A 17,652-nucleotide genomic window follows, 5' to 3' on the forward strand; every position below is an offset into this window, starting at 1 on the left:
TTGAAAAGAACACGCCCACTGCTGTCAATCAAGACTAGGCATTAACATGAGCCCGCCCTTTCTCAAAAGCTCCACATCTTTCTGTTCATCTTATTCATTTCTCTCTGTGTGAATGTGTGTGTGAGGTGTCATGTCCGTTACCGACTGTTCAATACAAAGCAAAAAATCCTATTGAATGCTCTGGAGTAAAACCCCACCCACTCACAGGCTCCTCCCCCTCCTGCTGTATGGTGCTACACAGCGCAGCAACAACAGATATCATGTCACCCAGCAGCGCTAAAATATACACACACTGTTCTGCAGTAACCTGTATATTTGCATGCGCGCACACACACACACACACACACGCGCGTGCGCGCACACACACACTTTCCTGAATCTTCTCCTCCACATTCCACACTTTGGCTCATCTGTAACGCCACTCACCAGAGACGGCCAACATAAGGGATCAACTCCTCCTGGCAGCTAAGCCCTCACACACACACACACACACACACACCTGACACAGTGAGATATGCAGTATTTTCTTATGTGGAGCACATTTTTTGCTTTTTTGTGTAATTTGTGGACGTTTATAGAGATTTATTAGTCCTACAGACCAGCCGTGGAGGATCCTGGACTTCACCCGACTTCACGTTCCTTTAGGAAAATTCTTTTCTTTTTTTTTCCTGTTCAAATAGGATTTTTTTTTTGTTTTTTTTTCTATAAAGATTTCTGTCTATATATAACGAATAAGTGTCCGTTTCCACCCTGTCGAGTCCGAGCCTCTTTTCTTATTTTCATATGTAAAAGATGTGATTATACAAAACTAAATACGACGCTGCCGATAATGTGCTAATAACAATAAACACACTCGAGCCCGGAACTGAAGACGGCAGCTAGACACGTCCACATCCGCGTCTCTCTCCCGTGTGGGTCTTCCTCTCTGCTCAGGCCGCTTCACTCAACAGGCTCTGTGCAGAAGGCAAGGCGTCGAGTCCTTTAAGGACGTAGGAGTCGAGCTACAGGATGTAAGCCCCGCCCTCCAGCCTGCAGGTTGTCCATCACCGACTCCGTGTGTTTCAGTCGGATCGTTCTGCTCCGATCTCGTCACCAGTCGATTGTACGTGTTCCCAAGGACGCAAATACGGATAAAGAAGAAAAAAAGATCACTGTTCTGGGAAAATGCTTTTTTTATATATATATATAAATTAATTTAAACCCTTCAGCTCTTCTGCCTCCATGTGTTTCCTTCACAGACACTTAACACTCATTCATCTGAGAGGGAAGAGAAAGCACACACTCATCACAGTCAGGAAAGTGGGATGGAGAAGAGAACGAACTGGGGGGAGAAAGATGGAGCTGAGGGTTGGAGAGGTAGAAGAGGAAGGGATGGAGGAGTGGAAGCAGTTGAATATAGAGATGTACTGAAATCTTCTACACTGGTAGAAAAAACTGCCTGTTTTTTATTCATTAGAACCTGATTGGCTGAGAGATGTTATGATGTAATAACACGCCCTGTCTTATGTGTCGTGGCAATTCTCATGACCACCAGGGGGCAGTAGAAACCCAGAAATATGCTGACGGCTCTCCAGTGGTTTGGTTATTATTCCTCTCATTTGGTTATTATTGTTATTTTTATTTTATTTTATTAAAAGTAACTCCTCCCCCTAACCACATAAAATAATCTTCCAGATTATTTCGTAATGAGTGAGTGATGCTGACCTGCTCAGTTGTGTTATGGGTTCATAAAGTGTACTGATAAAGACCGGTCCATCATGTGGATATCATCATCATCATCATCATCATCATCTGTTTGTCTGTAGCAGATCTACATATTATTTCTATTGTTTAACAAACAGAAGCCGCAGTGGATCAAACCCCATTTCTGACATTAGCTCAACACGCAGGAAACAAAAGCTGGAGCAAACGAGTGTGTGTTTAAGTGGAATCGAATGAGACGTGGCCTGAGGTTTAGCTTTCTAACATAAATATAGGAATTTCATCCACTTTCTGTTCCCTGTGTGCAGACACGGCTCTGTGTGTGTGTCCCTTATGGCCAGAGACAGTAAGGTGTGTGTGTGTGTGTGTGTGTGAACACATCTCTTCAGCACACAGACGTGGGAGGTGTTGCCCTGGAGACCAACAGAACACCGGAGTAAAACACCAGAAAATAAAGCGAATGCATCCTCACACCTGTGTGTGTGTGTGTGTGTGTGTGTGTGTGCAGGAAACTGAGTGATATTTCTCATTCTTCTTGCTCTTCTTTTTTTCCCACCGTTCCATGCTTTTCTGTGCTCACAGCAGTCTGCAGTGTTGTACGTTTTAGACCATTTCAGATTAAAGTGAAGTGAGAAACGTGACTTTTACATCAACACGATAACACGCTGGTGAAGACGTGGTATTCCAGTCGTGATGTCATCACTGATGTCACAGCAGCTGACCAATCAGCAGGTTTCCTCCAACACACCTTTCTGTCTGTCTTTTTATTTACACACACACACACACACACACACACACACACACACACACACACACACACACACACACACTATTAGGGCATGCTGCTAAGCTGCAGTCGTTAGCAAAGTGCCACTAGTCTCCATTAGTAGTGGTTTATTCTGAGACTGCACATTTCACAGTAGTAAAGACAAACTGTCTGTCTGTCTGTCTGTCTGTCTGTCTGTCTGTCTCATTGCTCACACACCCTCGTCTGTGTGTGCATGTTCATTATGTACAGGCTGGCTCCTAAATAATAAAGCTCTCAGTCCTGTCTGGGGCTGGAGTGTGTGTGTGTGTGTGTGTGTGTGTGTGTATGTGTGTGTTCAGAGGTTATCTCAGGTAAAGTGCACATGAGGTAAAGATGTAGGCCAAAGAGCTTGAACGGCATGAAAACCACAAACAAACAGAACTATTGCGGATGGATGCGAAGGAGGGCAGACAGACGTCCAATCCGCTTTGAGCTCAGTCTGATTATTTGCATATAGGAAGTAGTGTATTAGTCATTCTCTGTTGTGACACGTTTAACTGAACGTGAGCAAAGCTCCAAACCGAGTTCCACAGATTCCATGGCCATGAAAATATGATCTATGAAACCAGCTCTCTTTATTTATCAGAAGGCTGCAAATTGCAGCTCAGCTTGTTGTAACTGGCTGTGATCTTAAACATTAACGTCTATGAAGGTGCAGAATCCTACAAGAAAGCATTTCGACTCACTGGTTTAACAGCTGCCTCTAGAGTTTTGGTGTTTTCTCCACTTCCATGTCCAGACTCCTGATTCTCGGAGCAGGTCACTGGGTAGATGTATGGAATGACTCGACCCCTAGCTGAAGCAGACTTGGTGTTGAGAGAGGTTCTGATTGTGTTCAGACCGGATCGTGTGATTCGGTACAAACTGCAGGATCTGTTGAACAGGAGGAGAAGATGGCTGACCCTGGGGTTAATCCAGCTGTCCTCAGTGACCAACCGTAAAATTAAACAGACACAATCTCAGCTGAATGCTTTCAACTTGGTGGAGTAACAATAACACATCCGACCGAGCTGGAAACTATCTTTATTTATGTCATGGAGGAAAATTACGACATGAGGGGTTAAGTGTCTCAGAGGAGCCGAGCGAATGATGTTTGCTGTTTGTTTTTATTAAAGATGTATTTAATAAATTGCTAAAAGGGTTGAATGAATCCTGGATACAGGAGATGGTCTACTGAAAGCTGTTCCTGTTGACATTAGAAGGTTAAATGAGGTAAACTATCATTCGATCAATTACCTCACATGATCTTCAGGAAGAGCGGTGTGTGTGTGTGTGTACACTGTTTGTTGGACTTATTGGCTGTGTGTGTGTCTGTCATTGCCAGGCTGGCAGTTTGTGTGTGTGTGTGTTCGTGTGTGTGTGTGTATGTGTGTGTGTGTGAGTGTGTATGACAGACATTGAGGTTAGCTCAGGTAAACACTAATGGAAAGTTTAAATGAGGTATAGCTGTAGGCTAAAGAGCTGAATGAAAGGCACAATAACACGAGAATCGACCCGAAGGCGTGGACATAGCGTCCAATCCGCTTCGAGTTCAATGCGATTCGACGTATATATACGAAGACGTGTACTTAATTAAATGCTAACTAAGCACCAAACCCAATTCCTCAAATTCCCTGACCATGACAACGAGTTCTGAGATCCAGCTCACTTTCATTAACGTGTCTAAAGGCTGCCAAACTGCTCCCAGCTGATGAGACGTTTATCACGAGAACCCAGATGATGTTGGTTAAAATATGACTCAACTCCACCTGCAGTGATGCACGAGTCAAAATAACTTCACATCAATTCAACACTGACAGCTTCCTGAACTCTCCTGGAGTAAACACCTGTTGTGAACCTGATGAAGAAGCTTGGACATGTTAATGAAGGTGTTGTTTCAGATCAGTGTCTGTGGTTAACAATGTTAATGTTACAGTGTACAGTGTGTTAATGTCAGAAACACTAACCCGTCTGTTTGGAATCAGTGTCACCTGGACGCTGGTGTTTGTTTGTTCCTCTGACCAACACTGATCTCCTCCTTTACGTCCCTCCTTCGTACCACTTTACACTTTTGGGTCGATGATGGAGTGTGTGTCTGAGTGTCGTCGTGCTATTTTCACTCTTCTTCGCTGCTGTTAGTGAGGTGTATGATGTCACGCTAACGGTGTTAATGCTAATTTAAGTTACTGTCTGAACACAGTGATTGTCACTGAAATTTCCTAGAAGAATTTTACAGACTTCAGAAGTCAGGACACATGTTGATGATTATATTGAGTAAATAATCGATGATTATTCCTGACAGTTTGTCTTGTTGCTGTAGATTGTGCTTGGTTTTGTAAATGAGTCTTTTTTTGAAAAGACAAGTTTAGAGAAATAATGAGCAACATAAATATGGTGTTATTGTTGACATTTATATGTTGGATCAGTGACTCTGTTGACATTATTTATTCATTAGTGATAAATCTTCATGTCACCGCTTCCATTAATTACAAACAGCAGAGGCGACACACACACACACAGACAAGACTGACAGCTTTATTATTTAGGAGCCAGCCTGTACATAAGGAACATGCGCACACAGACGAGGGTGTGTGAGCAATGAGACAGACAGACAGACAGACTGACAGACAGGCTGATAGACAGACAGACAGACAGACAGACAGTTTGTCTTTACTACTGTGAAATGTTCAGTCAGTCAGAATAACCCACTCCTAATGGAGACTAGTGGCACTTTGCTAACGACTGCAGCTTAGCAGCATGCCCTAATAGTGTGTGTGTGTGTGTGTGGCCACCATGTGGCACTGTGCAGCTGAGAACCCAGTCTTTGTGGAGCATGTAGTGTATATAATGAGATCTGACTGCTGAATGCCTTACACACATCTCTCTCTCTCTCTCTCTCTCTCTCTCTCTCTCTCTCTCTCTCTCTCTCTCTCTCTCTCACACACACACACCATCTGTCTGTCTCTCAATTCAGTTTCAGTTAAAAGAGTTTTATTGGCTTGACAGTGTTAATAAATACACAGACCCACAGCTCTAGTATAATGCAGTCTCTCTGTGACTGTGACCATCTCTGTCTGTCTATCAGTCTGTCTGTCAGTCTGTCTGTCTTTCACCTGTCTGTCTCTCACCGGTCTGTCTCTCACCTGTCTGTCTGTCACCTTTCTGTCTCTCACCAGTCTGTCTCTCACCTGTCTGTCTCTCACCGGTCTGTCTCTTACCGGTCTGTCTCTCACTTGTCTGTCTATCACCTGTCTGTCTCTCACCTGTCTGTCTGTCACCTGTCTGTCTCTCACCGGTCTGTCTCTCACCTGTGTGTCTGTCACCGGTCTGTCTCTCACCTGTCTGTCTGTCACCTGTCTGTCTCTCACCTGTCTGTCTATCACCTGTCTCTCTCTCACCGGTCTGTCTCTCACCTGTCTGTCTCTCACCTGTCTGTCTCTCACCTGTGTGTCTGTCACCTGTCTGTCTCTCACCGGTCTGTCTCTCACTTGTCTGTCTGTCACCTGTCTGTCTCTCACCGTCTGTCTGTCACCTGTCTGTCTCTCACCTGTCTGTCTCTCACCAGTCTGTTTCTCACCTGTCTGTCTCTCACCTGTCTGTCTCTCACCTGTCTGTTTCTCACCTGTCTGTCTCTCACCTGTCTGTCTCTCACCAGTCTGTTTCTCACCTGTCTGTCTCTCACCTGTCTGTCTCTCACCTGTCTGTTTCTCACCTGTCTGTCTCTCACCTGTCTGTCTCTCACCAGTCTGTTTCTCACCTGTCTGTCTCTCACCTGTCTGTTTCTCACCTGTCTGTCTCTCACTGGTCTGTCTCTCACCTGTCTGTCTCTCACCGGTCTGTCTCTCACCTGTCTGTCTCTCACCGGTCTGTCTCTCACTGGTCTGTCTCTCACCGGTCTGTCTCTCACCAGTCTGTTTCTCACCAGTCTCTCAAATGTCTGTCTGTCACCTGTCTGTCTCTCACCCGTCTGTCTCTCACCCATCTGTCTCTCACCCGTTTGTCTCTTCCTTCTGTAGAAGCACAAACCGTTCCAAATTTCTATTTCTCTCTTCATCTCTCTATTATCCTTATATTATATTTCTATTATCTGAATATCACCTTTTTATTTTCTCTCTAGCTCAATTTTTTTACATCTCTGCAAAAAATGTACACAATGTCCTGAGACGAGACGAGAAATGTGTGTGTTTGAACTGTATACATGCATCTACATATGGATTTGTGAGTGTGTGTGTGTGTGTGAGAGAGTAATTAAACTGTATTAAATAAAAATGATGTTTCAGCCTACTTACAATACATGATACAGTAAAAAACACAAAACTCATGTTTTTTTTATTATTTAGTTATTTCTTGTTATTTATTATTTGTGTGTTTTTGTGGATGGTGTAAAGGTCTCTGTGAATGAGCTGTTACTGTTACTATAAAAATGATAACAGAGCTGCTGGTGTAGAAAATGAATCAATCAGGTCACAGTGCTGAGGTAAAGCGTGTCATAACATATACGAGCCAATCAGGTTTGAGATGCAAATGCAGATGTAGGTTCACCGGGGGAGGAGCTTCGTTTCAGGTCCGGTCGCACAATAACAGTTAAATCAGTTGGACAGATTTAAAACCCGTGTGTTGTTAATCAGCTGTCAGTGTTGACAGATTTGTCCTTCTGTGACCCCATGACCTAGGAAATGCTTTCACACACTATCCCTTTAATAAACACTGCTGATGTAACAGCAGTCTGAGCAGCTAGCTAGCTCAGTCAGGATTTGGGGCTAATGTAAACAAAACAAATTTGTTTAGCGATGATTCAGGCAGCTGTAATATGGATGATGTAACTCTATAGTAATTATGTCATAAACAATAACGTCTTCAGTCTTTACAGTACGTATGATATGCACTTATTTAAATACTTCGCTCTTTGGCTCAGCCATGAATCTGTTCCATGCTACAGTAGGTCTGCCTCTGATTCTGATGGCCTTTAGATTAAAAATAAACAGACATGATGTCTTTATGTCGGATTTTTGGATTTCAGTTGGATTGCTCTGCACTTGAGCACATGATCACCGACATTACTGCATCTCACGATCAGGAGGACAGATCACACCAGGGCGTGGCACACTGTGGCATGTGAGGCATGGCAGTGGATCTGTTTTGTGCACTGATTCTGCTAGCATAGTCCTGCATTATAAGCGCTTCTGCATTCCAGACGTTCTGACCTGTTTATGATCAGGATGTTTAATTTCTCCAGAATCATTCAGGCTTACGGGGAAATGTGAGGACTTCCTTCTATTCTGAAACCCTGTGTGTGTGTGTGAGAGAGAGAGAGAGAGAGAGAGAGAGAGAGAGAGAGCATCTGACCTAGTGAATAATTCTAGTACAATTATTTATCGGTACAAAAACCAGTACACATAAGCTCTTACACTTCAATGTCAATTTAGAGAGATGTACTTACGTACAAGGCTCTTAATGGTTTAGCTCCCATGTATCTAACTAGTCTTCTAACCTCCACTAAGATGAAGGCGACTCTGTGAGAATCCTGAGGCATCTACAGATCTACCAGCTCCAGTTAGACTCTGCTATACCAAAGAGGAGATCTGAACTCCATGTGGTTTGAGGACAACAACCTCTTCATCAATACAGCATTTATCAGACTGTATATTTATAATCACACCCCCAGTGTCACCCAGATGAGGATGAGGTTCCCCTTTGAGTCTGGTTCCTCTGAAGGTTTCTTCCTTTACCATCTAAGGGAGTTTTTCCTCCCCACAATCACCTGAGTCACCTCAGACTTGCTCATTGGGGATAAAAACAAACACATTTAAATAGATCTAATATTAATCTTGAATTTTGTATTATATTAATCTTTATATTATTCTTTATAATAACATGTTTATATCATGTAAAGCTGCTTTGAGACATTGTCGAAAAAGCGTTATACAAATAAACCTGACTTGAATTGAATTGGGGGCATGGTGGCTTAGTGGTTAGCACGTTCTCCTCACACCTCCAGGGATGGGGGTTCGATTCCCGCCTCCACCTTGTGTGTGTGGAGTTTGCATGTTCTCCCCGTGCCTCGGGGGTTTCCTCCGGGTACTCCGGTTTCCTCCCCCGGTCCAAAGATGGTAGGTTGACTGGCATCTCTGGAAAATTGTCCGTAGTGTGTGATTGTGTAAGTGAATGAGAGTGTGTGTGTGTGTGTGCCCTGTGATGGGTTGGCACTCCGTCCAGGGTGTATCCTGCCTTGATGCCCGATGACGCCTGAGATAGGCACAGGCTCCCCGTGACCCGAGGTAGTTCGGATAAGCGATAGAAGATGAGTGAGTGAGTGAATTGAATTGGTTTAAAGTCTCTGTGCAGTGTGTGTAGTTTAAAGTACAGTGTATAGTGTTGTATATCGTGTACAGCACAGTGCATAGAACATAGTAATAATTAGTAGAATATTGTGTATAACGGTTGTTTTAGCACAGAATATAGTGTGTAGTGTCTTGTGTTTAGCATGTTCCATTTTAATTCAACCATCTGACTTTCTAAAGCTAATCCTTCAGGGTCACTGTTCACTGGCTTTGTAAGCTGGACATTTTGGACACACACACACACACACACACACACAGAGCTCAGGATGGACGTGTCTCTGTGCAGTTCCCAAGGAAACGCTAACAGCTCCACAGAGTGATGCATCTTGACAACCAGCATGAGGAGTGTGTGTTTAGCTTTTACTCCTTTTGTCTTTTTTCTTTAGTGAACCCACAGTGAGAGTAATGAGGTGTGTGTGTGTGTGTGTGTGTGTGTGCTGAGGTGGAATGGTATGAAGAATTCCTGGTATGATTAATTCCTGTTCTGGTACATTCCTGGTATGATAATAGTTTCAGTGTCATGCTGTGAAGCCGAGTGTTTATTTTGTTTAACATCGCCTCATGTGACCATCTCCGAATCCACATTCTATCATTTGACCAAGATTCTCAAAGGTAAAATCCATGACCGGAGCTCCAGCAGACGGTTTTCCGTGTAGCACTTCCTGTTCTGCATGTGTGTTTCAGTGTTTTTAGGCACATCGCCATGGCAACGTTTCCTTATGAGAGTCTGGAAAGTGAGCAGGTTTGTAGATGAGCAGCAGGTCAGTTTTCTCCTCACCTGCTGCACAGATGCCACAGAGCAAGAACCAGCTTCCATTTTAGAGCAAACTGTTAGACGGAGCTTTGATTCTCAGGTGTTTCTGAGGCTCCTTTCTCACATATACAGATGTTATTTTTCTGCAGTTGGACCCAGGAGAACACTGTGTTTAAGCGTAACAGCACGCACTAGTTCCACCTCATCATCATACCACACATCCGTTTCATTTAAGAACCTTTAGCTCATGTTGCTGTCTTTCTGCAGTTCCACCATCTACATCAGTATCTTACGTTATTCTTGAAGTGTTTGAGCTAACAGTTTACTCTGTTCTCCTGCCACCTCACTAAAGCACCTGGACTAACTGGACTCTCAATTTCAGTCTATGTTCTCTTTAGATGGAGACAGAATTATTTAAATGAACCTTTCCATCTTTCATAAATCTGTTTATATTTGTTTATGCCATAGACAAGTCAGATAGCTAGCTGGCTAGCTTAGAAGTTTCATTTTGTTCAGAAAGTATAAAAGTAAAAGAATAAAGCAAAAGTTAAAAAGAACGAGATCAAATTTTCTAGCTAGGCATGTACTTTGTCTTATACATGTCAAGTGTTTTAAACTTTAGCTATAGTTATAGAGTTTGTATATTCTCTTGTTTTTTTGTTAATTTTATAATGTCTTCTCTCTATATCATTATTTCTTTAGTTATGAATTGTATTGTTTAGCCCTTTAGCAGCCTGTGTGGTGTTTTAAATACACATTATAAATAAACGTGTCATGACTCTTACAGCTTGTGACCCTGCGAGAGTGATTTAAACTCGGTCTGCTTGTCAGCTAAGCCTGTTTGCCTGGCAGATGTCTGTATATACACACTGCGCTAATAGCATTAGCCGTGCTATTTCTGCCCTGTGATCAAGGCAGAAGAACTAAAGTTAGCAGCAGGTTTAAATCTGGATTTTTAATATGTTAGCCAGCTTTTAAATAACTTTGTGTATATGTTTAGCAGTCCGTTCCAGTGTTAATCTTGGATGACGGATATTTTCATGTCTTCTCTTCTTAACATAAAGTAAAGTATTTTTTTAACTTAGAAAAAAATTAAATCTATTCTGGTAACTGGGATAAAACTAGGACAGGAGAGCGCTAATTTTAATTCCATTGTGCTTTTATACTGAATAGATTTACATTTAAGACAGAGCTAGTGATGTTCATGTTCAATGTGATGTTCTTGTTTGCCTTCATGCTGCATGTTACTGTACCCACAGCCTGTGGGTTTCCTCATGATTCCTGAAGATCCAGTAACACAGCTTCGTTATAACAGTGAGAGTGTTTGTGTAATTACAACTCAGATGACCCGAAATGTCGCTGTTTATCGTCGACAACGTTTTCATGACAACATTTATTTTTTACGTTTATTTGTTTGTTTGTTTTGGTCACATTTCTTCGTTAACTGGGTTGCATTTAAAAGATTTGGGACAAAAGTAAAACACTAGTCAGACTTCCAACAATTTAGCAAAATTTTATCAGTAAATTTGTCCAAAAACAGTCAACTTTTATATTAAGAGCTCATTTGACTGACATGAGAAACAGCCAATCACAGCCCTTTTCTGTCTGTTGTTTACGAACCGCTATCTGCTTCACAAAAACTTCGATCACTGTTATACTCCTGATTCTTGATTCGAGTGTTACTGTGAGACACAACGAGATACAACGAGACACAATAAGAAACAGTGAGATATTGTGAGACACAGTGAGACATAGCGAGATATAGAGAGACAGTGAGACACAACAAGACACAGTAAGACATAGTGAGATATAGCGAGACAGTGAGATATAACGAGACAAAACAAGACACAGTAAGACAATGTGACAGTAAGACACACAACTACAGTGAGACTGAGTGAGACATAACGAGACACAGTAAAACACAGCAAAGACACAGTGAGACACCTGAATGATTCAATGGCACTTTATCAAACTGTTGCACTTGTGGTATCCTTCTTATTTCATTATAATTATCAGTATGCTTTAAGCTTTTCTCTCTCTCTCTCTGTCTCTCTCTCTTTCTGTGACTTTGTCTGTATCCATCTGTCTGTCTCTCTCTCTAACTGCCCATCTGTCTATCTCTCTCTCTCTGTCCATCTGTCTTTCTATCTCTTACACAACCTGTCTGTTTAACTTAATTACAGTGAGTGGCTGTTCAGAAAAGATCTCTCGGTTATGTCCTTCATGCGTGAATAATCAGATCTCTCTCTCTTTCCTTGATCCTCTTCTTTTCTTCTGCCTCTTGTTTTCCTTTTCTCCTTTACGTTCTGTCTTTGTAACCCTTTATGTGCAGCTCAGATCACAGATTTACATACTGTGGGCTTCTTATTTTTTACTTTATTTTTAATTTTTTTTACTTAATTTATTTTATAAATTCCAAATCAAAACATTACTTGTATTGTATTTTTATGGACACTTTGCAGTCAGATATGAGACACGTATCTTTAATGTGTGAAGTGTCTGTTATGCAGTACATTATTACTAACAGCCTGTGTGTGTTTGAATTTATTATAGCTTTATGCTATTGTGTGACTTCATGAGGACGTCTCGGCTTCATCTCGGATCCCTGCCGAGGATGTTGATTCATCTTTTTGTGCTCAGTAAAATGTGTTCCAGCTGCTGACGCACTCCGTGTGGATGAACAGAGACAGCGCCTGTGATTACTCTCAATCTCTCCTATTCACCTTTCCATGTTTTCATTCAGGAGCCACGGCTGGAGAAATGTTTGAAGGTTGTTTGGTGTTGAGTCATAAAGACCTTCTTATAAAAACACATAACACCGAGGCTCAGGAACATTTGCTTTCTTCATTTAGCAAAAACTCATTTGAAACCCTTTCTGCTGATGTTCTGTAATACTCCCCAACATACACAGGAGTGTCTTTGTGCACGAAAATCCACCATTCAGACTTCTCAGGGTAGCAAAATTAACTTTAAGATCAAAATAAAAAGAGTTTTCTTAGAACTTCTGTCAGGTTAGTACATTCTTTCTAGCATTAGCAGTAACAAACACAATCCTCTCAGAAATCCTGTCAGATTTGTTTGTTAGCTTCCTGGGTGGCATTAGCATGATAGCTAGCTGCCTAGTACAGATCTTTAAACTTATCACCTCAAAAATCCTCAGAGTTTACCTCATGTTAGCTAGCTAGTTAGCATTATTAGTAAAGATTGTTAACATAAACATAATTCTCTCTGGATTTCTGCCAGATTAGCTCAGGTTAGCTCACTAGCATTATACGTAAATATTATTAAATGAACAATAACTACTTCGGAAATCCTGTCAGCTTAGTTTATCAGATCTAGTTAGCATTCGCAGGAAACAATGAATAGACTAAACAATCACCTCAGAATATCAGCTTGGCTCGTCTTAGAGGGGGAAATCTGCCAAAAGTAAGTAATAGGTGTTTCTTTCTACTATAATTCATCCTGATTTTTACAAAAAAGAAAAAATTCTAATGGGTTTGAAGGTGAGTCTAATGGTCTGTAATGGAATGTCTTCTTCCTAATGGTTTTTGTGGTTTAGTGATGTTTAATAGTAACCAGAAACTCAGTAATAACTGTCTTCAGGAATCTAATGGAAACCATTACAGTACCTAACAGAGTCTAATGGAAACTATTATCATTCCCAGAGGAGTTTAATGGAAACCATTACAGTTACTGAGAGTTTAATGGAAACCATTACATGGAGCACACTGCACTGAGCTTGGTCTGGAGAAAACTCTCTTTCACTGCTTTCACACTGCAATATCAGTGTGTACCAGATTCCAATAAAATCTCTAATTCTAACCTTCCTCCATCTTTAATAGTAAGCTCACTTGCTAACAGCTTTAGTGGGATTAGAACAACCATTTCCAACAGTCTGACAAATGATCTAGTTTTTGAGGCATCAGCATATAGTTTGTGATTGTTTGAATGATGTGGCTCTAATGTTGTAACATCACAAAGAAAGCTCAAACGAGGCCCCGTCCACAATGTTTATCATTCATTCATTCATTCATTTTCTACCGCTTATCCGAACTATTCTCTGGTCACGGGGAGCCTGTGCCTATCTCAGGCGTCATCGGGCATCAAGGCAGGATACACCCTGGACGGAGTGCCAACCCATCACAGGGCACACACACACTCTCATTCACTCATGCAATCACACACTACAGACAATTTTCCAGAGATGCCAATCAACCTACCATGCATGTCTTTGGACTGGGGGAGGAAACCGGAGTACCCAGAGGAAACCCCCGAGGCACGGGGAGAACATGCAAACTCCACACACACAAGGCGGAGGCGGGAATCAAACCCCCAACCCTGGAGGTGTGAGGCAAACGTGCTATCAGTTTATCAAGTCCTAACAAATACCAAAAAATTTTCAGGATCAACAGCAGCTTGTAGAAGTGACAAGGATGGGGACAGGTAGAGAGACTGATCATTGTGAATAAGTCAAGGATAGATAGATAGATAGATAGATAGATAGATAGATAGATAGATAGATAGATAGATAGATAGATAGAGGGAGTGGATCAGAAAGAGAAGAGCTGAATGATGTACATTCCTCACAGAGAGATGGAGAGGAGAGAAGAGAAGAAGAGAAGGAGAGTAGAGGGCCTCCTGACTCTGGTGGTTAAGGATTTAATCACATTATAGCGAGAAAGAAGAGATGGAGAGACAAACTCAGTGGAATTGGATCACACACACACAAACACACACAAACACACACAATCAGCTCCTCATTTAATCCAGATGATTGTACATTGTGTGCCACCACAAAGCTGTGATTTCAGCAACAAATGACGTTTGCTCTGACAATCAGTTTATCTGATTTACAAACGTTTATCTGTGGTGATTCCTCTGATCCTCTCTCATGTGGTCCAACATTTCTTCAGATCCCCACTTTCTAAAAAACATGCCTGTGGATCCATCTCACCCTGTCATGTGTTTAGAGACCATCGTTCATCGTTCTGAGAATGAAACTATTAGAATCAGAGCACGTAACATGTGACTCACAACTGATTACACTCTGATTAGTGCTTGGTGTTAATTGGTGTTAGCTGCAACTTGAAGCTACTATTGTTTCTCAAATGGACATTTAAAACTGCTGGACAGGTGCTTTTTTAATAATAATTTTTTTTTATTAATTAAATCTTCATTCCACACCTTTCACACAAACTTCTCGTACTTTCACAGTTGAAGATAAACAGGCACAGAACGTTCTCCACTGATCCGAGTAGATTTTGACCCAGAAAGCCCCAGATCTGTCTCATGTCATTCATACTTTCTTGCTCAATCTCTTGTTTTTTTCTGGGATGTGTCCCTGTCTCTTTCCCTGTGCTCCTCTCCCTAAGTCCACTCCAGATTTTCTCTCTTGCTTGTTCCCTGACTGCAAAAGTAGGTCAGTGTTTGCTTTGTATTATTCAGCAACTGGAGGGAGAAGAAGTGAGACAGGTGGAGAGTGAGACAGGTGGAGAGTGAGATAAAGGGAACTTTGCTGTGATCTCAGTGATATAGTGCTCAATCACCTTTGTGCATCTCTCTCTCTCTCTCTCTCTCTCTCTCTCTCTCTCTTTCTCTCTCTCTCTCTTTCTAACACACACACACACACACACACAAGACTGTAACTCGAAGGCTTATTTACAGAACTGTCAGTAAATGGTTGTCTGCTGAATTCAAAACACACACTCACACACACACACACACACACACAAGACTGTAACTCGAAGGCTCATTTACAGAACCATCAGTAAATGGTTGTCTGCTGAATTCAAAACACACACACAAACACACACACACACACACACACACACACACACACACACACACACTCCTTGCTTGGCTGTACATTGCGTTCCTATGTTAGAGGAAGTCCTTGCAGGAACACAGCCAGACCAGAGGCTGCAGCATTGTGGGAGAAACAAATCCACTGCCTAGAGAGGGAAAAAATCATGCACACACACACACACACACACACACACGCACACGCACACGCACACGCACACAAACACACACACACATATTTTACTGCTACTGTGGACGCACACACACTACTACTACTACTACTACTACTACTACAGAAAATGCATCACTTGGTTTCATTTGAAGAAAATCTTGAATATGTTGTGCATTAATTCCTTCTTAAAACATAAATCACTGAAATGCATTCATTCCTTTATTCCTTTATTCTCGATGACTGTGGCACTGCAGCGTGATGTTTCACAAAATAAAATAAAATTAAATTAAATAAAATTAAATAATAGTAATTGAATAAAATAATTTAATAATAAATACTATTTCAATAATTAAATAAAATAATTACATTAAATTAAATAATGTTCATGAGTGGCCCACTCTTGTCTTATTCACTATGTTTTAAGTCGTAAGTTCTGACTCAACTCATTAAAATCTCCCAATCCACAGAATCCACAGCACACTGATTAGCAGCTGATGCTAAGTGTCTTTATGGTGTGTAAAGTGGTTTTTTCCACGAATTTTTCTGCCGTAAATGTTGACCCTCTTGGTTGTTCAGACAGGTTTCTGCCTTCACTGCTCCTTTCTATCATTTGTATTAAATTCATTCTCTGAGCCGACGTGTGCTAGCTGTGTGTGTAGATCAGCCAGTGAAATAACAAGGAGATGTCTATAGGGTGCAGTTGCCTAGCAACAATTTGAAGGTTGCGAGTGACTTGTGTTCGACTTTATATTTTAAGCGTCCAAATCCAAAGGGTTAGCTTATGGGCAGGAAGTGAGCAACAGAAGACAGCTAGCATCTAGACTAGCTCCAATCCATCACACAGCACACACAAGCTAGCTTTGAATGCTAGCTTTTGCTCAACAGGGTTGTGTTATGCTAGCAGGTTAACTAGCTTTAATGATTGTAATTTTAAAGAACATTTACAGAATGTGTTCCAATCGGAAGGCAGTTCACTTTTTAGGGTGCTGTTTTCAAGCTAATTGTTTAATATCGATCATTTTAAGACTTTTGATGGGACACTGACACTTCTCCATCTTTTATTCTTCAACATGAAGTTTAGGTGAGTTCATTGTACACATTAATACATTTTCAATAGGCAAGATTACTGCCTTAATGTGGAGGGCTCTGCTAAAGTTTTGGCACCCTGTTTATATTTGAATCACAATCCGATAGCAGCGTTAATGAGTGGACGCTAATCTCACCGTGTTCATTCAGCAGAAGGTTTGCTGATGCCAGTTATGGTGTATGACCACACAGAAAATGTGTGTTTCCTATGTGTGTAACTTCACAAACACACACAGGATCAACACTGTGCGAATCAACAGTGTGATCATCATTCATACTGAGTGAAATTTAGGAGAGCAATTATTTACACACACACGCATGCACGCGCGTACATACACACACACACACACACACACACACACACACACACACACACACACAGTGGATGTTTCCTATTTCACATCCTTTTAAGAGCACTTTAGAATAAATAGCACATCAACCTGCAGCCCACACACACACAGACATTCACACAGACCTCTTCTACATCCTACACATCCATTTAACCACCTCAATCTGATGATCCCACAATCATATCTCTCTCTCTGGTGATGTGGGTTGTGTGGGCTCGTTTGTCTTCATAAGAATCACCTCACTGCTTCTGACAGAAATAACCACAGGAAACACAAAACAACACAAACACACACACACACACAGTGGTACTTGGCAGGAGACACACAGACTAACTGCCCACGGTGAAGATTTCCGCTCAAGAACCTAGTAACAGCATGACTACAATAGAACTCTGTGTGCGCGTGCGTGCATGTGTGTGTGTATACATATACGTGTATAAATATACACGTATATGTGACACCCACACACCAACACACACACTCAATGGTCTACAACATGTTTTTGTCTGTATGTGTGTGTGTGTGTGTGTGTGTGTGTGTGTGTGTGTGTGTGTGTGTGTGTGAGTGTGTAAGGGAACCTACATACGTCACTACACAGTGTGTTCCCTTGTCCTTCTGGGGTTGCCATCTGCCACACACACACACACACACACACACAC

At 41.7% G+C, this 17,652-nt stretch overlaps 2 protein-coding genes across 2 annotated transcripts in view; one reads left to right on the forward strand and one right to left on the reverse strand.

The window, feature by feature from the left end:
- Positions 1 to 1,207, forward strand: part of LOC132842592 (forkhead box protein K2-like) — an 8,252-nt gene extending 7,045 nt beyond the window's left edge. The window contains exon 9 of the mRNA XM_060865335.1: positions 1 to 1,207. This exon is cut by the window's left edge and continues 153 nt beyond it. Within this exon, the coding sequence (XP_060721318.1) occupies positions 1 to 38 (38 nt within the window). The 3' untranslated portion in view covers positions 39 to 1,207.
- Positions 1 to 17,652, reverse strand: part of jmjd8 (jumonji domain containing 8) — a 417,822-nt gene that overhangs the window by 256,556 nt on the left and 143,614 nt on the right. The window lies entirely within an intron of this gene.

This window comes from Tachysurus vachellii, chromosome 3, assembly GCF_030014155.1.
Source record: "Tachysurus vachellii isolate PV-2020 chromosome 3, HZAU_Pvac_v1, whole genome shotgun sequence".
NCBI classification, from domain to species: domain Eukaryota; kingdom Metazoa; phylum Chordata; class Actinopteri; order Siluriformes; family Bagridae; genus Tachysurus; species Tachysurus vachellii.